The sequence below is a fragment of the Glandiceps talaboti genome, chromosome 4 (assembly GCF_964340395.1).
Source record: "Glandiceps talaboti chromosome 4, keGlaTala1.1, whole genome shotgun sequence".
In the NCBI taxonomy this organism is placed as follows: domain Eukaryota; kingdom Metazoa; phylum Hemichordata; class Enteropneusta; family Spengelidae; genus Glandiceps; species Glandiceps talaboti.
In genome coordinates this window covers 23,780,425-23,806,106 of record NC_135552.1, presented here as the reverse complement: position 1 = coordinate 23,806,106, position 25,682 = coordinate 23,780,425, and the positions used below count along the sequence as shown (strand labels likewise).

The 25,682-nt window shown below is 35.2% G+C and overlaps 1 protein-coding gene across 1 annotated transcript; it reads right to left on the bottom strand.

Moving 5' to 3' along the window:
* Window positions 1-1,544: 1,544 nt before the first annotated feature.
* On the bottom strand, window positions 1,545-24,942 carry LOC144434363 (uncharacterized). The gene is made up of 7 exons (XM_078122813.1): window positions 24,795-24,942; window positions 13,918-14,159; window positions 12,692-12,733; window positions 12,548-12,652; window positions 7,460-8,410; window positions 6,541-6,651; window positions 1,545-5,787 (listed from the first exon to the last, which is right to left on the bottom strand). The coding sequence occupies exons 2-7, from the start codon at window positions 14,111-14,113 to the stop codon at window positions 5,747-5,749; spliced, it is 1,446 nt and encodes a 481-aa protein (XP_077978939.1). The 5' UTR covers window positions 14,114-14,159; window positions 24,795-24,942; the 3' UTR covers window positions 1,545-5,746.
* Window positions 24,943-25,682: the final 740 nt, after the last annotated feature.

Genomic DNA, 25,682 nt, shown 5'->3' with positions numbered 1-25,682 from the left:
ATATGGATGGCATTGTCATGATAATAGCAAGTAAAGAGATGAAAACAATTCCATCCAAGATTGTGACTTACAATCAAAGTGTTGATCTGTCCATAGACCCTGAACTTCAAGGTCTACAATTCTAGAAATATAAACATTCAGTAGTCATGTTTCATCACATTTAGTTGAATATTTCTTTGATAATATTCCTGTATGCATGGTAATTGTATGGTTTCTGTAAGTATATAATACAGACTACACCATACATTACTCATGTGCTTACTCATAGACCCTCCACCAACATTGGAGGGGGGTCTATGGCTTACTCAATGAAATCAAGACAAACTGTATATGGTCATTATTATTGTACTTGTTTTTAAAAAAACTATCAAAGTTGTTGCTCTACATTTTGAAATTCAAAATGATGTCAATAATGTAGCAGAACAATATCTTGTTGAATCTAGGTGTATTGATAAATTATGGTCTTGAAGTTATTGAATATCAAGATGTGATATAATAATGATAGTTTTTGAAGTTCATCATAGCATTGTTCAAGTACCATTTATACAGCAATGTGATTACAACTATGCCATGTATTACATTCCACAGCTAAAACTGTGCCCTTTAAAAAGTGATGTGTAAACCCAGCTTTAAGCATGCATGCTAAACTTTATCAATCTTATGAATTCCGTCCAATATTTTCCTGATGTAAATATTTGGTACTCTCTTGTTTTAGTTGAAAAGTAATAAAAAATCAACTTTACAGCAAAAAATATGGATGTATTTGTGATTCTTTACACATTATCAATTTGGTTGTCTGATGTAGAACAATATCAAGATAAATATATCATATTTATGAAAATTTCCTAATTTCAAAGTTTTTCATTTCTAATATGAAATTATATCTATTATATTAATTATTTAATTAAATCATTATATCAATGTCTGCCAAGAAAGAAAGCTACTCCCATGGTTCATTGGTTATTCTATATTAGGTTGGGATTACATGTATCTGTGTATAGGTGTCCATAATCATTCTGTCATGTTCAAAACTCTTAACAGGACATTTTAGAACAATAAATGAGATTTTTAAGCTATAAACTTTGATATGTCACAAAACCAGGAATGATATATTCTGAGAAAAAGTTCCTATGAAAACTAAACTTTAAACAAAAAAAAATATTTCAATTTCCGTCTACTTTTAGTATCAATATGTGGTAGGGAATACAAAACCACTGTTAGACTGTGTTCCAATTAGTGTGTGTGTGAGGGGGTGGGGGTGGGGGGGTGGGGGGTGGTGGTTGAGGTATGTTTCTCCATAAATTTACTGTGCAATAAAGGAGGTACTTTCAGAGAAGAATTGAACTTGGTCACTTTACAATACAATAGCTATGATGGCACAGTATGCCTTGAAGTAGATCACACTTTGCCATTTTAGTGTTTATGCAAGTATACCATGGATACCTATAGTATCCAGTCATGTCAGGATTTTGCTCTAGCCTGAATTCCAGACTATACACAAACAAGAAATAAACAAAAAATACGCTACCACATATTTGGTTCAATAATTCTTTTATTCTGTTTTCTCTTGACCATAGACTGATTGATGGTATCTACATACAAAGAATTGAATTTACATATTGTAGTTACAACTTAGTGTCATTGGAAAATAAAAAAACTTTGTTGTGTGTAAACATGTCTGTCATACATGACTGAAAACGTAACAACATGTCAGAAAAAAAATCCAGTCCAAGTGATTCTGTATACAATATATTACCAGCAAAGTTTTAGAGCATCCATTCCTTAAATGAAATCAACATCTTGCTGTGCCCATAGTGGATTTGCATACCAATTATGTACATCCACTTAATATCTAAACCTACAACAATTTGCTCCGTTTGTATCCTTGGGGGAAAAAAAACTAACACACTGCTTGCGGCAGAAAAAATACCAATCTCTTCTTCCTGTTGATCATTTACATTTATCTAGGTACAAGAATTACTTTGTTAGGATTTGAGAAGAGATTGGTAAGTAATAAAACATTCAGTTGAATATTTCACCAAAATAATATATTACAATAATATAGATAAAAAACAGCATAAGTTTTGTATATAGTTATAGTGGTCAAAAGTCTATAAGGTATGCCGTGATGGCGCCCTCACACATCGGTCAACCCCTCCCGGAGAGAGGATGCCGGTGAGGGCAGAGTGACACAACATATCTTACAGTCAAAGTGATCTAAATCGCCAACAAAAGCAACCTGTTGGTGAAGAATAAACTAAGAAACAGAAAAACACGCAAAGTTATTTGTTTGAGCTTAATATAGTGAGCAGCTGTGTGAATTGGGTAAATGCTAAAATGAATTTTGTGCAAGTATAGTTGAATTGTAATGGAAGACAATGTCATAGATTTAATTAACAACGGTTGTGGTCTGATGGATATGGTTATGACATGGGTGATTCACCATGGCATACACATTGCTATGTAAGTGTCTTCCATATTTATTATATAAAACCTACATACAAATCACTTCAACAGCTGGGCATAAAATGAAAATGTTAGAGAGTTTCACAACTGTGGTTATGATTTGTCACCACATAGTGGTGTTGATAACCATTCAGGTGTGTCAAGAAAGACACCTACTTGTCATTTCAATCTACTGACACTGTTTTAAGTGAAGGACACGTGATAAAAAAAGTTTGTGACTTTGTAAATATCACTGCAATATCTCTTGAACAGAATTGTCATCAGAGTATTTCTATCAAATGAAACAAAACAACTCGGGCTTTGAAGCCATACCACACACTTACTCAATCTGCCAACACAAAGGTGGACACATTTGGTCCATTAGTCATATAACTGCATAACTTTGTACATGGGCAAAATAATGCCAAACTGAAATGTAGTACTTCATTGACATGTTATGCAATAGTATTGGTAATGTAGATGCTATTCATGGTGTCATATCTCAAGATCTCTCTTTATGGTGGTACAGAGATGATTCAATATACCACTGGTGGCATCTAGACTAGAGCATTGACTGCCAAAGTCAAAAATCTGTGCTATGGATATTGAATTTATTAGACGAATCCAAACATACGTCTCAAATTTCTCCTACAAGCATGACAGGGGACCAGCTTTTTGGAGACGAGTTTAGTAGGAAGGCAGCTTATAGAGTGAAAAAAAATGTACATTTGGCAGGTGACATCAGACAATGCAGTAACTGCATAGCATATTATTATCATGTAGTTGTTTTGTCTTTTATCCAAATATACTTGATTGTTTACACTTCTGTGTAGAAATTGGATACAATGAATATTACAGGAAATATCTGAAATTGAAACCTCAAGAGATAAAATACCAAATTAATTCACATCCAAACTTTATTTTAGTGAATATGAAAAAAAGATTCCAATCAAGTAAAGATGCAGCACTCTGTATAAAAGAGTACACATACTGGTTGTGGCATTAGAATCTATCTCCATTCAAAACAGAATATTTCACCATGATCACATCATGATACTTAAATTCAAGTAGTAGATATTTTCATTAAATAAGGGGCCTGGTTGTTTTAATATCAAGCCTTACAATTAACAATTTTCAAATTAATTAATCTTTTAATTAAAACACCATGTAAAATGGCATACATAATATTCCCTTTGACGAGTTACTATAGCAACATACTTAAATCAAAATATTACATATCAGATTTGTTTGTAGCATATCTATGGGTACTGCATCTATAACATTATGACACTGGCCAGTCAAGAATTTGTGACTCATAGCTAGGAATGCGGCCAATGTGCTGTATCATTAAATACATTAGAATTTGAGTGTTTAACCCTATATACTGAGACATAAAAATCAGGTTTGATCCAAACCATGAATACAGCTTACTTAAAAAAATAATACTGAAGTGAGTATCTCAAACTAACATAGCAAATTAATACAGAGATGCTTTATATGCAAAGAATCACAGATAATAGACAGGAGCTGAAATTGTCAAAATCAAAACATTGCTCAAAACGCAGTAACACAAAATTTTGACAACAAAACTGCATTTACAAATATCAGAATCCATTTATGTAGTTGTGTCCATTAAATTTGCATAGTTGTTTTTATACGAATAGATGTAACTTCGTTCTAGTGATCAGGTGATATGTAAAATATGATATTCCTTACTGCATTCCATATTATCTGTACACTGGACATGTGACATATGCATTTTGTTTACTACATTCATGATTATAGTGGAATTCTTAAATCAACATTCTTTTCCTCATTTCTTTGCAATTTCAATGGCATATATTTGTTCATATATTATTGCATACTAATTTTAATCTTATCGTCACTATCTATGATACCAAATAAATTTATGTGTGTTGTTAAGTTTATATGTGTATCCCCTCCCCTTGTTAAGTTTGTGTGTGTATCCCCTGCTTGTGCAAAGTTTACATGCAAATGTTAAACGATGGTGTTACAGCCCAAATCATGTACTTGTAAAAGTATCAGGTCATAATAAGCTTCAAGTGAAAGTTTACTGCTGCAGTTAATTCATATCAGTCCAAGGTTTGTGCTTCAAATCAGTGACATTTATTACCGAGTTCCTAACTCTTTCCAAATATGCGTGGTCTGGTTATGATAATGTGCTGAAGTAATAAAGGATAACTCCATTAAAATATAATGATATTGTTTCAACTTTGCAGTAATAACCATTTCATTTTAGCATTTCCTTCCATATCCAAATATGCAAAGGTTATTTGGGGTCAAACGGTGAAATTGACTGAAATGCAAATGTATGCATCTTTTTATCCACACAGTCTTCAGTGATGAATGACATTCAAGTGACCCTTGGAATTTAATAACTTTCGTTATCTTGTACCGTTACAAAACTTTGAGTCTCACATGATTGTTGTTGCATTTCATATTCATACAACTTTGTTTTGTTTGAAATGGACATGGTTTGGCACTGAAATGGGTTAATCCTCCTTACTAGACCATTAATACCAATATACAGATTGTTACAACCAGCTCCGATGTCAGTATTGCTTATTTAAGTACTTAATTACGTTGAGAAATGTACGACTTTTTAAATGATAGAAAAACAAAAACAAACGGCTCAAAACAGAAACACTTTGTAAAAGGATAATTCATGGTGACTAAAATTGGAATAAAGAGACATTGTCTATTTTATACAGAAACCATCATTTACAGTCTGGCGTTTTACAACATTTCCGGCATAATGAAAAAATATCATATTTTATTCAATAATTATATTTTGCTTCTATCTAACAAGATCTACAGTCTATTCCCTACGCTATTGTACACTTTTTATTACAATGTAACAAATTTCTATATATGTAAAAATACTGCTCCCCATCTCATGAAATGCTGCCATACCTACACACCCCCCTCCCTCCCCTCCCCTCCCCAACTCCTCTCATTAATGTCAAAGGCACCATAGTATTAACTCTGATTAATAGTTCCATTCATAATTTCATTGAAATGTTCAAATTCAAATTCAGCAATAGGACCCTCCATTGTAGCCATCTACGTTTTGTAGCTGTGCTAAAAAAAGGTATTGTCATTTCTGTAAATTTTGTTCTCCACACATTGTTTCCTTGAGGACAGCTTGTTCAGCTTTGCAAAAGTCTTGTCCTTCTAGCAGGAGTTTCAAGAATGAAGTCGTCTGTCTGCTTAGACATGTTAGTTATTTATGACCAATGTTTCCCAAGACAACTTGCATACCACACTGTATTATAAAACTTCAGTGTGTTGGAGGTGCAGGAGGGGGCCCACGTTTTGTACCTGAGAAGACAAAAACAAAAATAATTTACTTACAGAAAATTTCAGAAATCATACCTTACTGTACCAAAAATAAACTTTTCAAATATTGAGAGACATCTATGGTAAGTGTAAAGAGTAAATGAAGTACCTTATTTTTTCTACAGGTATACAGATTTCCCCACATTTGCCACAAGTAAATTCCACTCCACAAATCAGAGGGTTCCAACCCTGATTTTGTACTGAAAACTTTACAGAGATGATTTCCTTTTAATCACCACCCTAGTGAGAAGTTGTAATTTCAAGCATGGTTGTTGCCATTAAACCTTAAGTTATACTGCCATCTAGTGGTCAACTAAGGAACTGTTATTCTCTAACTAAGGAACTGTTATTCTCTATCTATCACGACTGACTATACTGCCACCTAGTGGTCAGCTGTAACTAGTGATGTCATTCTGTACATGATCAGCTACTCTACAGTGACTGATCATACTGCCACCTAGTGGTCAGATGTAACTAGTAAACAGTCATTTTGTACCGGTTCATCTAATCTATGAGTACAATAAGGAGTGTCAGCCCTTGGCTGGATTGGAGTGGGAAATCTAACGAACATTCTCAGAATAAGACCTTTATTAGACTTTCTTCCACTGCACAGTATGTGTATCATTACAACTAGTATCAAGTTCTGGTAACCAAAGACAGGCAACAAAGGCATTCAAAACTTGAGCTATATCAAGTATACACAATTTATGATAATCCAAAAATCTACAGACTTACTTTGCCTGGTTGGTTGCTTGCTTGGGTATGTCTTTGTAGTTTTTCCAAATGGTTCAGGTGATGGAAAATTGGATATATCTCTGAATTTAAACCTTGTGTCCAGTTCATCACCTGTAACCAAAGTGAAAAAATTGATAAAGTGGCTACTGCAATACATAATATGATGAACACTTGAACTACATTAATTTTGATATTTCTTGCATGTCACAAAGTATCTCAATCTTGCTAGGTGTAACTTAGTACCATTACACTAATTTTTCTGAAAATCTGTCAGGAAGAAAGAATGCTAATTATGAATCAAACAATGCCAATGGATTGAATCAACATTTTGTGACTCATTATTATATCAAATTTTACTCTTAGATTTTGTTGATTTTTTTTACAAAATTCTGTTAATGGCAATGTGCACAATTTAAATTCAATGTCTGACATATACAGTGAGCGAAACACACTTCAAACATGAAAACACCCCAACAGGACAATGGAACATCCAAATGACTTTAGCCGAGTGATTATGAAACATTATATCACCATTATATCTTGTAGACTTCCACTGTAAAAGTATGGCTACTTCGATAAAAAATCACTCTTTTGGATGTAACTTGAAAACCACTGATCACATTGCTTCATTTGAACAATTTTTCATCTAGACATCCAAAGTAATGTCTCCATCAAATCCCAAGGCAATCAGTCAGGTGTTTTTGACTTTAAGTCATTTACCCATGCATGCACTCACAAACACAAACGCACACACACATACACACACACACAATTTCACCACGACAAGGCACTACTGAACCTCAGTTCTGTTGTGATAAAAATCAACTGACCAACTATATTGCCTTACAAAAATTCAAAACAACTGGGGACTAAGTCTTAGATCTCTTGAGTTTAAAAGTATTTATATCTATTCACCAACCTGGTAGTCCTACAGGAAAACCTGGCAGCGAACTGGGTCCTGTTGAACTTCTTTTAGGATCTCTGCTTGGAGGTGGTGGTGGTGGCGCCCCTGGAGCTGCTCTTCCTGGTGTGGGAGGTGGTGGAGGTCTGTCTCTAGCTGGTGGTGGGGGTGGTGGCCCACCACCTGGACCTCTGTTAAATGATGGTGGTCTACCTAAAGGAAGTGGTGGTGGTGCTCCCGCTGGTTTAGGAGGTGGTGGGGCAGCAGGTCTCCCGTGTGGTGGACCTTGTAATGGTTTACTACTTCCAGGATCCCTGGGAGGTGGTGGAGGTTTTGACGGGGGACCTGATGGCCTTGTAGGGATTGACGTTGTAGGAGGGGGTGGTGGTGGTGGCTCCCTTCCTCCTCCTACCGTGGGTGATTGTGGCGGTCTTGCTGGTAATGGCCGTGACGACATGTGAGTTGACGGTGCTGATGATGGTGGCGCTGATGATGGTGGTGGAGGCCTGCCTCCAGGAGTAGCTGGTAACGGTCTGGTTCCCATCCCACTACTTGGTTTACACTGTTGGGAAGGTGGTGGTGGTGGTGGTGGTGCTGTACCACTATTCATATACTGACCAATGGGTGGTTTTGCATTCTGTTGGGGAGGTGGTGGTGGTGGTGGCCAAGCTTGACCACTTAGTCTGTTAACTGGTTTATTTGTTTGTGGAGGTGGCGCTGGGGCAGCCGATCTATTTGAACTATTCACAGTGTTAGTACTATTATAAGAGGGTCCACTATTATATGGTTTGCCAGGCTGTGAAGCAGACATATAACCTGGTTTTTTGGTTTGAGCTGGTGGTGGTGGTGGCGCTGCTGCTCCAGTCTTGTTTACAAAAGTATTAGCTGGTGGTGCTGTAAACTTATTGTTTACCTGGCCAGTGTTGTATTTGTTATGACTACTTGTATTACTACTTGTATGCGAGTCATCTGAAAGAAAACAGAATGAAAATTTTTTTTTTAACATTATCATTGTAGGATTGATTTTTGTCACCTGTATTTCCTGTTATGGGTTTAAGTGTCTTCAGTAGATATTCTGATGAGGTTTGTTAATGTCAGTATTAAAGAGAAAGAGAGAAGGAGAACATGGTAAAGTTTTCTTGTATGTATAAAGATGTAGTGTCCTGCCTCATATTCTATATGCTAATGTGGTATCGAATCATCTCTGACCTCAGTGGGATCTTGAGATTTGATGTCGGAAAGCACTAGACTACCTACCACATTCATTTCTTGATTTTGGAAAGTGTTCTTGGTTGGAAAAAAGCCTGCTAGATTTTATCTAATTTTTGTCCTTACCAAAATCACTACATATACTATATAGTGATTTGTGCATTTCTTGAAATATTTTGAAAAGTCATGTTTTTGCGTGTAGTATCAAAAATTAGTCTTTTAAATTAGATGTACCAGTCATACAACATAATTTGTGACTGGTTTGAAGATAACACTCCCTATAACTTACATACTGTAAACCTGGAAATGTTCGCGTAAGATTTATTTTCGCTAATTTCGCTACAAAACAAAAACGCGAAAATAAGTACCGTAGTTGCGAAAATATATATTTCTGCATAATTAATCTTTGTGAACTACATGAAGACTGTAAAATCGCAAAATTTTCTAGTCGTGAAAATATGCAGGTTTACAGTATATACATACAGTATGTCATAAGAACTGTTTACTGATCCTAAAAGCATTATTCAATTTATTGCCAAGATGGCTATAATTTTAATGATTGTATCATCAATGTGACAAATTCCATTCACAGGAACCACATTAATAATGAGCAGAAGAAAAGACAATATCTTCAAGGCGTGTATAAAAATTAAAATCTCACAATGGTGAACTTTATCCAATCAATATACTAAGTATACAGAAAACTTAGTGTTGATAGATTTGGAGACATTGTGCTGTCAAAATATCTCTTGTTTTGTACTGTGTATTAGTTGAACTATAGGTATATCTGCAGCATACTGTACATATAAATAGTATATCATGTTTATTTCTTGGTTAATGTAGCTTTTATGTTTATTTTTTGGTTACTGTAGCTAACAAATTTGGTACAAAGTACTCCATGAAATGTTTGTACAATGTCTAATCCTTGTGTTCTATTTAACCATAACATATTACTGTGTGGGAATTCAAAACTGTATTTGGGAATACAGTTCTTGTGACATTGACACCAATCAGAAATACATAGCAACTTTGAACTTACAATTTCTGGTACATTATACATGTATGTATGTATGTATGTATGTATGTATGTGTGTATGTATGTATGTGTGTGTGTGTGTGTGTGTGTGTGTGTGTGTGTGTGTGTGTGTGTGTGTGTGTGTGTGTGTGTGTGTGTGTGTGTGTGTATATGTACATGTCACTATGTATTCAAACACAACTTGCAAGATCTGAATTGTACACAAAGACTGTCATGGGAAAGTAATTGATAAAGCAGTGTTTTTCTTTGATTGATGAAGACAAATGCGTAAATTGTTCCACAATTTCTCTCACTTTTTCCAGAGACATTCTGATTCTTCTTATCTGTTTACATAGGTTCTCAACCATTTACAACTAAAAGGAGAGTATTAGAAAACTCATATTTACATGTACATGTACACTGAGTTTCTACTTAATTTGTGCGATATAGCTTGAAAATCAAAAGGTAAAAGAAATCCATATGTATTTTCAATGCTTGTGTTTGGACAAACTTGGTACATTTCAAATATTGCACATTTCAGTAGACAGGGTACATATATGGTAATACTCTTTTCACTAATGAATACAGGGATGCATGCAACATACGTGATGCAGTGTTCTCCATACCAACACATTCTGTACTTTTCTGTACATGTATATTAGTCGCTGCCACCTGGAGGTGAAGGGAGCATTCTTTGGTCTCTTACTTGTTTCAAAACCATTTTTTTTTTTTTGGCAGAGAATGAAATGTTTGGAGTATGAATTCCATTTTAATAAGATGGGTGCTTAGAAATTACAAGAGGACTTCGCACCCTTGTTACATGTACTTTGTTCCGGGAGAACACTGAATGCAATGTTTGAATTAAATCTAAACACAGCAAATATACAAAATTCACTACTGGAGATTATGAGATATTTGCAAAACGAAACATCAAATTCATTTGGTCCTCATATGATAGAACAGTGACAATGATGTCTTTCTAAATTCAAATGTTTGACAATATCTGTACTTAGAAATGAAATATGTGTAGGTCTATTTTTTATGTTAAGTAGCTACCAAATATTTTTGGATAAACTAGGCACGCATTCGGCTGTAAGACATGCCATGACATGGCACCCTCAAACATCAGTCAACCCCTTTCACGCCAGTGAGGGCAGAGCAACACAGCGTATCTTACAGTCTATGCAGCCATCTAAGAATGACAATGTTTTTACTTCTCAAACCTCCAGTTGTGAACAAATGAACAAAGCTTTCCACAACTTGAAAACACAAACAAACTGATGAACATGTTTATACCAAAACGAAAGTATCACATACAATGTAAACAATAAGCAAAATGAATATAAAAATACTGCATGTATTTATTGCCACAAATAGCACAGTGGGATCTAAAACTATTGCAATATATGTGTGGTACTGGGGACAAAAACACCAAGCATGCACCAAATTATAACTAAGGATATAAATGCAGAAAGAAAAGCGTGAATGAAATAATATGCGTGGCATCATCTAGCAATGATATTTGACAACATAGATGTACACCATAATGAGCAACTCATGGTGAAGCCCATAGCTTTACCTCTTTTAAAACTTTTATTCCTATTAACAGCTACATTGTAAGGTGGGGGTTGTTTGGATTTTGGTGGTGGTGGCGCTGTTGATGAAACCAGACAAGAGAGATGAACACACATGGCGCAATGCTGAAAAAAGAGATCTGTGTCCTCCTTTTTGACAAGTTCTAAAAATCTCACAAAAAGGAAAATTTCACTTCTTTCGCAGAGGTTCCTTAGGACCAAGGGATGGTAGTCTGTGTTCCATATCCCGTAGTAACACCTACCATCAATCATTTGGCATCATGAAGACTGAAAACCAGCTTACGCGTCTTACAAAGGCAATGTGTACATAGTTGTGAGATTACTATATGAAAACAAAAGAATTTGCACACAAACCACTTGGTGGCTCTTTCCATATCGATTATCAGAGTTGTAGACAAAGGCAATGAGGAACAGATCTCTTACATGTTAATGTATTAAGACAATATTAATGCAGAGAAGTGATTCATTGTGTAGATAGACTGTTAAGACTTGAGCTGTGACTTTGATGAAGTGCTTGAATTAAGTCAGTCATATATTTAATGTTTATTATTCAATTGTTATCAACAAAGTATGCTCATTAGTACATGATACTTCATGTGCACTCAATAGTTCCAAAGTTCATAAAGCACACACTGAAGTATGTTTTTTGGCATGACAGTTTTACTAGATATATCGGTCTCAACCGACACAGGGAACTGAGAACCCTCGTAAGCAGAACTTATTTGTTATCTGACAATATGCATTTACCCTTTCGTCACGTTTTACACAGTAAAAATATGCACACAATATTCACAACAATGCAAACAAGATCTATTCAATCCAACCACAGTGATCATGATATGAAAGCTGAAATCAGTTGTAGAGTTCTGAGTTCTGCTTTTCATCCTACTTTTTATAGACACAGCTATATATTCACATGATAAAAGCTGTTTTCAGAGGTTTCATATTTAAATTGATTTAAACAGGGAACATGCATTTTTTTTTGTTCCCTTTTGAATTTTGTTTTTGACTTAACTTATTTTTCTAATTTTCAATATGAAAGATTTGTACAAGAACTCAAATAAACACCACTATGGTATTTCAGAACAGTTACCTCATTCCATTACAGACAGTTATTCTTTGGTATGGGGCTTGATTTCATGGGGGAGTTAGTAATATATGAAACAAGGAAATGGCACACACTACTATTTATGTTGTCATTGAGACAATGGGGAACTTCATAACTATAAAGTCATTCTAATCAAAGACATCACAATCAAAGAGAATTGCTTGGAATAGCAAACTTACTACCGCCGTAGGGTCTGTTGCCTGTTTTCCTAAGTTGAGGCATTCCCCCTGCAAATAGTCCCCCAAGACCACTTCCTCCTCCTCCTCCTACAGTGCTACTTCCTCCTCCTCCACCATAACCCCCTCCTCCTCCTCCTCCTCCTCCTCCTCCTCCTCCTCCTCCTCCTACTGTGGAACTTTTGGGTTCTGTAAATAAACATTAAAGTGGGTGAATATGTTGTTGCATTCGTATAATTATCCCCACATGGCAGGAGGATAAATCAGTATTTGGCTACACAGACTGCTTTGAACTGAAAGGTTACACTGGTACAAGTATATTTCTTATTCACTGAATAAGATATTTCTTCGTTCAGTCAAGGAAAATACAAGTGAGCTTTGTCACTATGAGTTGATTTACTAGTATGTGGATAATTTTCTATATGGTGATAAACTTTGGGGTAAAATCAAATTTGGTGAATTCTGTAGTGAACACCAAAGTTCATCGAACTTTCAGAACTTCATTAACCCTTTCACCACTGAAAGTTTTGTATTAACTTTTGTCTTGAACACTTGGAAAGCAGTGTACTGGCTACAACCTTTCCTTTCACATAATAAAACATTCATTATCATACTTAGTGTAACACATTCATATTGACCACACTCCTTGGTTAGAAAAACACTTGACATTTGACATATTCACGAGGAAATGAAACTGTGTGGCCATCAGTGTAGTGAACAAGTGTGAGCAATATGGCAGAGATTCATATAAATTGTACGACTAAAAATTCAATTTTATATGATTTGTACCAAAGGAAGGGTCACTGAGGAGTACCCTGTAAATTGATATTTTGCTGGAGTGGGAAATAATACTGCTTTTTATGTATATTTTGCTATTTTACAATATGCAATGACATATATGTATAGGATACTGTTGTATCAACGTATGTTGTATGTACACATGAGACACAATGTAGTAAAGTCTAGTACGGTGTCAAATGCGAGAGAACTTTGCAAATCTGATGTCGTAAACACAACACTGTTACATGTACAAGCCTTAGCTTGCATTTAATGATTTATGAATCAATTTGCAAATTATCATGCTATTGTTATGTAAATTAGCATGCAAATTAGCTGTCATTCTTACAATCTATCCTGGGGAGAACACTATACGCAATGTTTTGGGCACACATTGTAACTTTTGTGAAATGCTACTTTGCAAACCAAGTTTCTGAAAAAAGCAAAACTGAGAAGAATTTTATATTATGGTTCAGATTAAACAACGCCATAACTTTTCAGAATAAGAGAACACGTTTATTTTTGATTATGCAGTGACATATCTACGGTAATACTAATAGTACATCTTCCTTCAATCATAACATACATGTACTTACTATTATCTATGTGTGGCCCACTTCGGTCATTGGTTTCTGTTTTCTTTAGCCTTTGACCCTTGTGGATTTGAGAAAGTAATGCATTTCGACCAACCACTTCTGTCTTTGATAAAGATGGTGCCTTCGTATTAGCTGCTGAAAATGTTGGAGGTGGTGGTGGCCCTGGAGGGGGAGGTGGTGGTGGCGGTGGCGCCATACTCAAATCCTACCAATGATATACTCTCAACAATGTCTCCTATGAACTGAAAACAAAACAGATAACACATATACACATCAGATGCTGTAACAGACAATAAAATGTCAGAGATTTGACAAAGAACTCTACGCACACTAAATTAACCAAGTTGCAAATTACATTGCAATTTCACAGTATTTTGCTTATACAAGTACATATTGGCATAAGTGGATAAAATCTATCCGGCTCTTCATGTACATAGATTTCTGGTAGCTTTCCTTCTAAAATATAGTTTTACAAGTGTACCGGTGTACTTTCTCCCTTCTTCCCCACTTAGTTCTGCAATATTACCGAGGAGAAAAATCTTGGCATTACTGGCTGGATCAAAAATGTTTGCATGCTATACAGTAGTTATAAAGTAAAACATCACAAAACAGTTTCCTGCTACCCCATACATGGGGGATATCAAATCTGTACCTTGTTCTCTGATGTTTGAATGACAACTAAAGCATACTGTCTGTAAATGCATGAATTGTGTTTGTTATTTTATTAGTAAAACCTTACACTTAACTCAGTGTGACGGGAGACTTTGATGTACATTGTATGATGATTAATTAAAAAACTTGTCAACAGCACAGAATAACAAATGAGTACTTCAATAAGACAAAACTCAATTTGTCATGTCTTCGGACTTGGTACAAGAATAGTGATTGAAAGTGTTCAAGCAATACACTTCTAGTCTACATCTACCTGTGGTATCAAATCGTCTCTAAAGAGAAATCTTGAGGTTTGATGTCATTGACAGCACTAAACTATTTAATATATTTTATAGAAATCTTTTGGAAAATAGTTTTTTGTCTTTTAATACTTGCACATGGGCCAATTAATGTCACTGTGCCAAGCGTCGTATTTCTTAATTCTGTTCCTGTATATTATTCGTTAGTGTATATTTTTTATATTCTGTATTTACTGTTTTGTTCCTGTTTGTTTATGCCATTTGTTGTATGTGGAGGGTTGCTCTTATATAGGTGCTTGCCACCTGTGTGACTTTTTTTCCCTGACTTATTGTCAAAGTTTAATAAATAAATAAAAAATAAAATAAACTCCCCTTATACTGAAAATAAAGACATGTCAATGTGTAGCCCAGACTTGTCTTTAGGCCTTATTTCTTAATAGGAAGATGCTATCCAAACCAATATATCGTAATACCATGACAAGACTCTGGGATACCCTTTGTGGCATGCTTTTGCAGCTATTTAGATTAAAATGGTGTACACATACAAAAATGTATCATAATTATTTCAGGAAAAATCTAAAAATGGGGAGTACTAACAACGATTTATTTAACAACAGTAACAGTAAGTCGGTTTAGGCTACATGTAGGTACACTGCCCTGGAAGTGACATCATAAACTATCATTTGTACCTGATAACAGCAAGTCTACATGTAAATGTAATACTTCCTCCCATGTTCCAGGAAACAGTTCTTATCTCAGCTTTACATACCTCAACCATTACATTGTAAGTGTAGGCTGATTGTAAAACTGCATGGGCACTGGCTAATAATTCTGTGCAATATGTCACTCCACCTACAAAATTTCTACAATGCACGAATAATCTAAACATTTGAAAACAGACTTTACACTGAGTAGGAATATAAAACTTCAAGTTCAAGTTCAACCTAGAAGCTGATCTTACATACAAGTTTGGAGTATCTATATTTGTGGACCAGACTTATATTACATTATAAATTTGGTAGTCAAGATACAATGTTTGATAGTCTATACAAATGTATGCCTTTGACTACTGCTAATTTTGAGCTCCTGATTAATTTGTAATATATTGTAATAATCTGTCAGGATTTTTACTAGCATGCAACATAAGTAGACAAGACTGAACAAAGCTGTGTTGATTACCTCTGGCCATTTTGTTATTTTTCAAAGTCAAACACCAAATCAGTGACATTAGGGTTAGGGATTTTCAAGTACTGGACTAGATAATATGCCCTGGCCAGACTATTCCTGTTCCTGATTTTAAAAACTGTTATCACTGGGGAAGAGTTGGTCAAGTGTCCTTCAGGTGCAAGCCCCCTTCCCCTACTGCTCAAGGTCTGCTTGGACTACAGGAACACCATATTCACAGTGAACTATCGGCATGCACTTATGAGCCTTGTTTATGGTGGAATTTCAACCCTTTTAAAAACATACTAAAACCTTCAATCTTGTAAAAAGTTTAAAAAAAGAAAGAAAGAATAATCATAAGCTTATTTTCACAAAATACAGGAGTGAGGTCAATGCTTCAGATGTGAACTTGCTGATTGGAACGAACTAGTTTCACACTTGTACAAGGTCAAAGGTCAAGTTACCATGAATACCACAAGGAATGCTTTGCCAATACACCTACTTAATATATCTGAATTCTCCTTCATCATCAATCTGGATGCATGTTACAAACAGAGTATCAGCTACTGTACCTCCCTTCCTTGCTTTGTGTACTGTACATGTATTTGCTGTGACTTCTTCAACATTTGATCAAGTTAAAATGATATCAGACAAAAGAAATGTTTCCCATACATACATAGACCTGCATATGAACTAAGAATGTGTGACATCCATGTATACAGGTATCTCCTTTCCCTTTGCACAGACCAAAAGCTACTACATGTACAACTGCAACTGTACATGTTCCATGACAGTGTTTTTTTCGAGGCACAAATAATCTTACTTTCCTAGTTCTGTTTTGTGTCCACATAAAAGCCTTCACTATGGAAAATATGCCGTCCAACAAGCACAGAAAGTGAAACTTGTCTTGTCCAATTTGTGTTAGTACATTGTACACCAGTTTCGAAAAGGATTAAATTTTATGACCTCTACATGTATGTATGTATATCATTCACTGGGTACTGGTGACATAATCTGACAGACAGACAAACTGACAGCATTGCGTTTATAGAAAGTATGATATTTGTCAAATAATTGCGTTTTCTGACAAACATGTACACACAAGTGCACTCACGTTGATACCAACAAAGGCCATGTGTACAATCATACAACATATGTCAGTATATTGCTTTCAATCAATGTTAAATTACAATGTATATATATCCTTCGTGTGATTCCAACACAATTATCCAATTGTTGTAAACTAAAGTTCTCTGTAAGGCATCATTAATTAGTATCAGTGGTAAAATACATTCTGGCTTGCAAAGAATGCACTTATTCTAAAATATGAACTATCACGGTATCAACAAAATATTACATGTATGTTGCTAAATTGAATTGAATATTGAATTTTATTCCACCAGAAAAGAAAAATATATACACATTATTTGAAAATACAAGAAAGACCATTTCTGATGAGGGCCATGGAAATACAAAAAAAAATGTAGTTCCTTAAAGGAACTAAGCAAGGTACAAGGACCAGACATGTATATATATTAGTTACAGATTTTTTGGGGTATGAGTTTCACTATAACAACAGAAAATACAATCTCTTGTAAAATATATTTTTAGTTTACAGAAGGACATAAAATGATAAGGCTTTATCATTATCATGAGTTCTATAAAACAAGTAGTGAAACACATACATGTATTACGTTATTTCACACCTAGAAACAGTGATTGCTTCCGGTACCTCCTATTTATACAGGACAATGTAAGACTGTGTATATTTATATATTTTGTAACTATGCACCAAGAGTCCATGAACATTAGTTCTCAGACTATGTGTATATTTTTAATCCAGTGATGTAGTCTTGATAACAACAGCCATTATAACATGCATAAGCCAACTTGAACAAAAAATATGGAATATACTCTGAGCGTCTATGTCACAACAAATGCTTGTCTACATCATTGGTTCTGCTGTGTTCGAAATACGAGTCAAAATGTTCAAAATTGTCATTTAATACTTTCCTCGATTTTTTAAAATATTATTGGCGGTGGTATAATTATGTTATTCTCCAATATTTTTGAATTTTTCTTCATTCAGCTGGAAAATACTCATGATCTAAGGGTTGTCACTATGAGTCGTTAGACGAGTAGTGACTAAAGCCCCTTAGGTCAGCAGTAGTGACAAAGGCCCCTTAGCTCACTCATATTTTCCTTAATTGAATGAAGAAAAATATTGGGCAATAACATCTAAAAATATTACGAGGAAGTACACTGTAGAATAATTAAGATATAAATCCTAAACTCTACCAATAGACTTGTATATTGTATGAAGCCATATATTCATAACATGTTAGCATTGTTCTATGGTAACAATTGAACAATGTACATGTATGTATGTCTCGAACTTGTTTTGTGGGGTAACTTTCGTTTGTGAGATTGCTAAACTTAGACCATACAATGGGATAATATTGGTTGCTCCCCCCCCCCCCCCATATCTTATCAAGTTGTTATTTCCATGCTTTGATTTTTATACACATAAGGACAAATCCAAAGTGCAAAGTGCAGTACTACATGTATGTATTAATACCTGCATATTACATTTGTACATACACTCTAAATGATTATACCATTACTTCCTTAGAATAAAACTGATTCAAATGTAACAAGTATTTGGACAGGTGGTGACACCTTCATCTGGTACCAGATGGTCAGCCCATAGCTATTCATATCTGTAAACATGCAAGGTTGTTGGTAAAAAAAAAAAAAAAATGAAAACTTGTAACTATGCCAACTCCATTGGCCAATGAACCAATTTCTCCCTTCATCAGGAACAGATGTACATTTATGCTATATTTTGAGAATTAGAATGATATACTTTGAAAAGCTGGGAGTTTTTGTCTGCAAACTGTCTACATGTAGTTATACATACTTTTTGCTTTTAGGCTGTAGGCCTGATTCATTGTTGCCTCTTTCTTAGTATATCGGACATTATCTTCAGTTTCAAAGCTACTAAAATCCAGATGACAACAGCATTGTTGATGCCACCCCAGAGACCCTGTACCCTGTTACCTACGTGTTGGGTCAGTGACATCACTGAACTATCACCAAAAGATGTCAACATTATATCTGCACATACATTACAATGTGTATACACACTAACAGTCTTGCAGTAAAATGTAAGCATGGGGTGTACAGGCCAGTTTAGAAAGAGAGGAGGATAACACTGTGAATGTGAGTGAATAGAAACATTCCTAATAAAATGATGTGAAACAAGAATAAACTCTTAAAAGTCTACAGTACACAGGTTGTAAAGCTGTTTGTAACATGAGTGCAGAGTTACTATATGGTAGAAGTGACCTTAAAACTCTTCAAATGGAAATTCTCACCATAGTCTTCAACTGTTAATAAGGATTTGCTTAATGACTTTTGACATGAACAGCCAGTCGGGAAATATGGGTCTTTCTTTCTGGTGGATTGGATGCTTAATGTCTTGAGTTGACATGAAATGTATTGAAACCAAAACAAAGTACACAGCTCAGCTGATTTGTGCACGTACAACACTCTGAATGATAGAAGGGTCTTCACCAACAGGAAGCTGCTAACAAAATTGTTCTCAGTGATCTTTCAACACAATGAAAGATATGTGATGACTAATCATGTTTACAGTTCCAGTGCAAAATAGACGTTGTTTTCAAAGACACAATAGAGTCCACTTGATGAACATGTTTCAATTACATGTAACCCACTTCACAAAGTTTGAAACTCATGTTAGTCTGATAAAAACTACACAATTACAAGAATACTATCCTGTACACCTTCAATGAGCCCTGCATTTAGTACCAGATGTTGTGGGAAATGATGTCACATCATCAAATTCATCATTAGGTAGCAAAAACCTGGACATTCTAAAATGAACACAGCAAACGTTACATTTACCATCAATTCTTCAGTTTAATCATAATGCAAGAATTGACTTTTTAAAAAAGTTACACCTAAGCACAATAAGTGGTTTCCGTGGATATGATACATAGGGTGTGGCATGTCCACCCTTCTGTTATTTCCTGGCATCACTGATGAAAATGAAACAATTGATATCTTGTTAGTTTGTCCAGGATCTCTTACCTCTACTGCTGCAACAGATTTTCTTACCAAGTCTGTCCAGTTCAGAGCGTAACATTAGGTAGGATATGCCAGTTTAACAGATATTGACTATTTTAGATTTTGACAGGATACCTTCACACTATGTGACACCTGTCGATTCTCAGCTAATAAATCTCCACCTTACGTACAATGAATGTAGTCACATATATATATGTATAGCTACTTAGACACTGTGCATACATAAAAACATTGCCTTATTATTTTATATCACAATGCAAACAAATTGGACTCAATTCTTTTGGTTTGATATAATATATTATTACCTTGATATTGGGTTATATGCTAGTCTGTAAGGTACGCCGTGGCGGGGCGCCCTCAACCATCGGCCAACCCCTAACGGTGAGGTCGAAACGTCATGACGTATCTTACAGTCTAGTTATATGCCTGAGGGCAAGGATAAGATGTACATGTATCCTTGCATCAAAGGCATATAACCCAATATCAAGGCTATAATAATAATATATTTATTACATGTCTCCATGGATGTTGTTTTCATGCAAGAAATTTCACATCAGGAAATTTAACAAAGAATAAACTTTGACTTTGCATCAGAACTGTTCTATTTAATTTGACACTCATTGCTGTAATAACAATAATGGATTATTATATTTAGATGTGCTTTTATGTGGTCAACCTTATTTGCATAATTTTGAAAACAAAGTTGTGTCTATCACAGTGGTTAACATCAAACACAACATCCTGTAGCATGTACACTGCAGAGTACCCAGTTCAACATATCCTACTCTACATATCAGCACTTCCCAATAACAAAGGAAATGGTGATGCAGTACCTGTATGCTAAAATCTGGTGTTCACCATGGGAGCGGTTATTTTGAATAGCTAGCTGTTTGTTCCCAAAATCAAATGCACTAGACAAGCATGAACCATACATGTACCAACACAGTAATGACTCAAACAGCAGTATCGTCAGATTTATTTATTAAAAGTGAAACTGATTCCAGTGACGAGAATGACTGAATGATATTTCACTTATCTATATGTAAATGTCAAATATTGTTTTTACATGTAATGTAAACTATCGATTGCCTGTGTTCATCCTGGTATATTGCATGTGCTAGGATAGTACCTCACTTTTGATGACATACATTTAATAGGACAAAGTTACATCAATGAACTGTTGCCATACATTTATACAAATTCAATTCTGACGTCAGTCTAAAGCATAAATAGGTTTACAACAGAATTTCCATCAACAAGCATGTCTTTGTCAGATATAAAGTTTGATTTTAATGTAAACAGTGAAGGGGAAAAATAGACAGTGGAGGGGAAATTGCCCCTCCAACATCTATGTGTAAACAAAACTTTTTAGAATTATTTTTTCAAAATAGTTCCAGGCTGATTTTAGTCAATATAAGGAAACAGTTCTGGGTTGATTTCCATTCAATACTGAAATATACGGACCACTACATTATCATCACTTTCTCCATTGAAAACAATGTAACCTCAGGTGTTCAAATACTATACATGTACATGAGTGAATTACAATCTGAGTTCTACTACACAGGCTAGTACAATGTACTATGGACCCTGTCAAACAAACACATTACACTATAACAAGTGAAATAATCTCTAAAGCAGTATTGATTTGGTTTCATAATGTATATGTGATTGGTAAACAAACCTTCAACATTAAAATACAGTAAATACATCACTTATTTTAATGTATAGATATACAAGTTGCATGAGTCATATTCAGGCTGGACCTGTCCTTGAGTGAAAATGTGGAGAGTTCATCTACATGGATTCAGCTGAAACTTAAAATCTAGGTTTACCATTATAATACATGCATTGTACTCTGGTGTTTATCTCTTCATTGAAATATTTTGTTTATCTATTTTGTGATTCAGTCAAGGGTGGATACAGAGGTCATTGAAAGAATATTGAATAACAAGATTTGAGAAGATACTTTGATTCACACTTACATAATACTTACAGATCTAGCCTACACATCTACTATGTTCAGCCTGCAACTATATATAGTATACTTATATGTAGTCCTGCTTGTAGATGCAGTATAAGTTGGGACTCAATTCTCACAACTGTCCTTCAATACCAATCTGCAAAAAGCTGTGCAACTAGCCTGATCCTAGTATCCTGGCACTTTGCTGGCTTGCCAATGACAAACAACCTAGCAGTGCCAGCACTGGGCTGGCTTGCCAATAACAAACAAAACATCAGGCCCAATGTTCAAATATTAGCAAGTGAATGATCAGCTATCTACTTATTTCACATCTCTTTGATAACATAAGTCCCCACTTGCTCCTATAACCAAGAATCTTGAAATTGGAATGTTTCATAATTTCTCCCCTATGTATGTGAGAATACACTGCCATATCGGATATGCTGTAGAACATATGTAAGTTGGTTATAAATAGAGGGATGTTTGAACCCAGCATTTAAAATTATGAAAATTTCCAAGTTCGTGACTTTTAATCATCTGAGTAGTGACTCTTGTCATTGAGAGGTTAGTCTAGTTCCTATACAGTATTGTTACAATTTACACCTGTGGTTTAGTTAGAGACCATATTGGCATCCAGATTACTAGGAGGTTAGTCTAGTTCATATACGGTATTGTTATGATTTACACCTGTGATTTAGCGAGAGACCATGTTGACTACTGGGAGGTTAGTCTAGTTCATATACGGTATTGTTATGATTTACACCTGTGATTTAGCGAGAGACCATGTTGACTACTGGGAGGTTAGTCTAGTTCCTATACGATATTGTTACAATTTACACCTGTGGTTTATTTAGAGACCATATTGGCATCCAGATTACTAGGAGGTTAGTCTAGTTCATATACAGTATTGTTATGATTTACACCTGTGATTTAGCGAGAGACCATGTTGACTACTGGGAGGTTAGTCTAGTTCCTAAACGGTATTGTTACAATTTACACCTGTGGATTATTTAGAGATCATGTTGACTACTGGGAAGTTAGTCTAGTTCGTATACGGTATTGTTACAATTTACACCTGTGGTTTAGTGAGAGACCATGTTGGTATCCAGACTACTGTACTGGGAAGTCAAATGAGTAGATATGGCACTGATCACTATTTTTTTACTGTTGGGCCCTTTAATTCTTTAGTTACTGACATTTCTGGTAAGTTCAAGTTTCATGTCTATATCTGTTTGTAGAAGCAAAGGGATAATGTCTGAATAGAGTCCCAATTTACTCTGTCTGTAAGCAGGACTATTAATGTATATGATGTAACTATTCATAGTCCTGATACATGACGCATACATGTACCAACTAACAATACAACTATCACAAATAGTGCACATCTCTAGTATAGGAAAACTAGTACAGTAAGGTGAGCTGGGGGGTTGTTATTTGTATTACACACATACGACCCTCCCTAATATTGGAATATTGGGCCAACATTATCAATCAAAACTAATACACTGAATGATACCATTTTGAATGTCCCCACACTATCACATATAGTAGGGATTGCTGGGAAAAGAAATTGTTTAATAACAAGATAACAACAAGGATAAAGAAAGATTATGGTGCTGATATCTGTTATTGGGAGATTTAAAAAAAAATCATTGTGTAATGTTGCTACTAAAACAAGCACTTTATACAAGTTACTTGTAACTTGTGTAGTTATATGGTTATTGCCATCGGTGACATATATGAATGGTGTTCTCCGTATTCTAAGACATTTCTGCACTGAAGTGTAATAGATCGTAACACAACATATTGGGATTAATTCTGTCTTAGCTACATACGAAAAAAAATCTTTAATGACTGTTATACACATAATGATAACTTGGTTGAGTCATTGGTTATTGAATATACGACAAAGGAATAGACGGAAGTATATGTCCAAACCCCACAATGCTTCACGACTCAATACGAGTGTTCTGTTGGTCCCTGTCTCACGCACCAAAGCCCAAACATTCGTGGTGATATTGTATGTTACTGAATTTCACCATCTCATCATTTGCCAGTCAACACATCATGTGTTGATATTATTACAAATATACGCTTACACTGTGTAAACTTGTGAATTTTTATATTTATAAAATATACATGAAATGGTTTACTAAGATTAAGAAGACGCCCAACCGCGTCGAATCTAAATCTTCATGCATATATGGCCAAAATGGCCTTCAGTTCAAGATCACTTGTCCTTGACATCGAAAAGAGTGGGTCAATTCATGAAGATAACTATCTTGATTTTGTACATGTGTACGAATATTTTTTTCCTATTTCCACGTACTAATGACGGAGTTGCAATAACATTATTTTTCCGTACTTCCTGGACAAGTTGCTCACCACTGCACCGTTCAATGTATCCACACATCGGAACGTTCCGATCAGGAGTGTTCGCAGTTCGAGCAGGTGTACGATCACACCTGTTTTTACTTTATGGAGAATAAATGAAGCTATTGCTAGCCCCCTTCTTTTGATTTCCAATGTAGGCTTTTACTGAACATGTCAAACATTCTGTTCCATTATTGTCGCTGCAGACGAACACCATTGAAGTTGTAAATCTACCTACGAGTATTCCATAACGAAGCAAAGGGGAGTGACTGAAAAAAGGAAGAACTCTCCGCAGACAGTGTTTCTTGTCACCTGGCACTTTGGTGAAATCATCAGATGTCAATAAGAGATCTTACCTTAAACACCTTGTCCTGACAGTTGTTATTAGTGTGATCATTTCGTTGATATGCTGCAGATCAGTGCCAAACTTCGACCAGTTTGCAACCCGGAAATCAACTACCATTCGGTGATTGACTGTCACAATATTCAAGATGGCCGACAGAATATGCACGAAGCATTGCTCCTTAGAGGGTGTGCGTCATACAGGTCCCCTATCCGCGAAGCGTCCATAACTGCTAAAAACAAACGAAGTACTATGTTTTTATCGCTGTTTGGCGTTTTCCACCTCAGCAGTTTCACATATTGCTAATTACCGAGAAAATTGTGGAGTCTGGCCAAGTATTGTAAAGCGCTGCATCCCATGTACCAAGTACATATGTATAGCATGCTTCGTGATATATATATACAGTATATATATATATATATATATATATATATATATATATATATATATATATATATATATATATATATATATATATATATATATATATATATATATATATATATATATATATATATATATATATATACTCGTCAGGAGATGTTGATGTACTGAATATACCTCGTATATATATATATATATATATATATATATATATATATATATATATATATATATATATATATTTCACAACATAAGTCGGAGTCTTCTCTGTCTGTATGTCTGTCCGTCCGTCCGTCCGTCTGTCTGTCTGTCTGTCTGTCTGTCTGTCTGTCTGTCTGTTTGTCAATCTATACCTCGCTCTCTTGCTCTGTGTGTGTGTGTGTGTGTGTGTCTGTCTGTCTGTCTGTCTGTCTGTCTGTCTGTCTGTCTGTCTGTCTGTCTGTCTGTCTGTCTCTCTCTCTCTCTCTCTCTCTCTCTCTCGCATATATAGAAGGGAAACAGGTTCAATACACGTTTC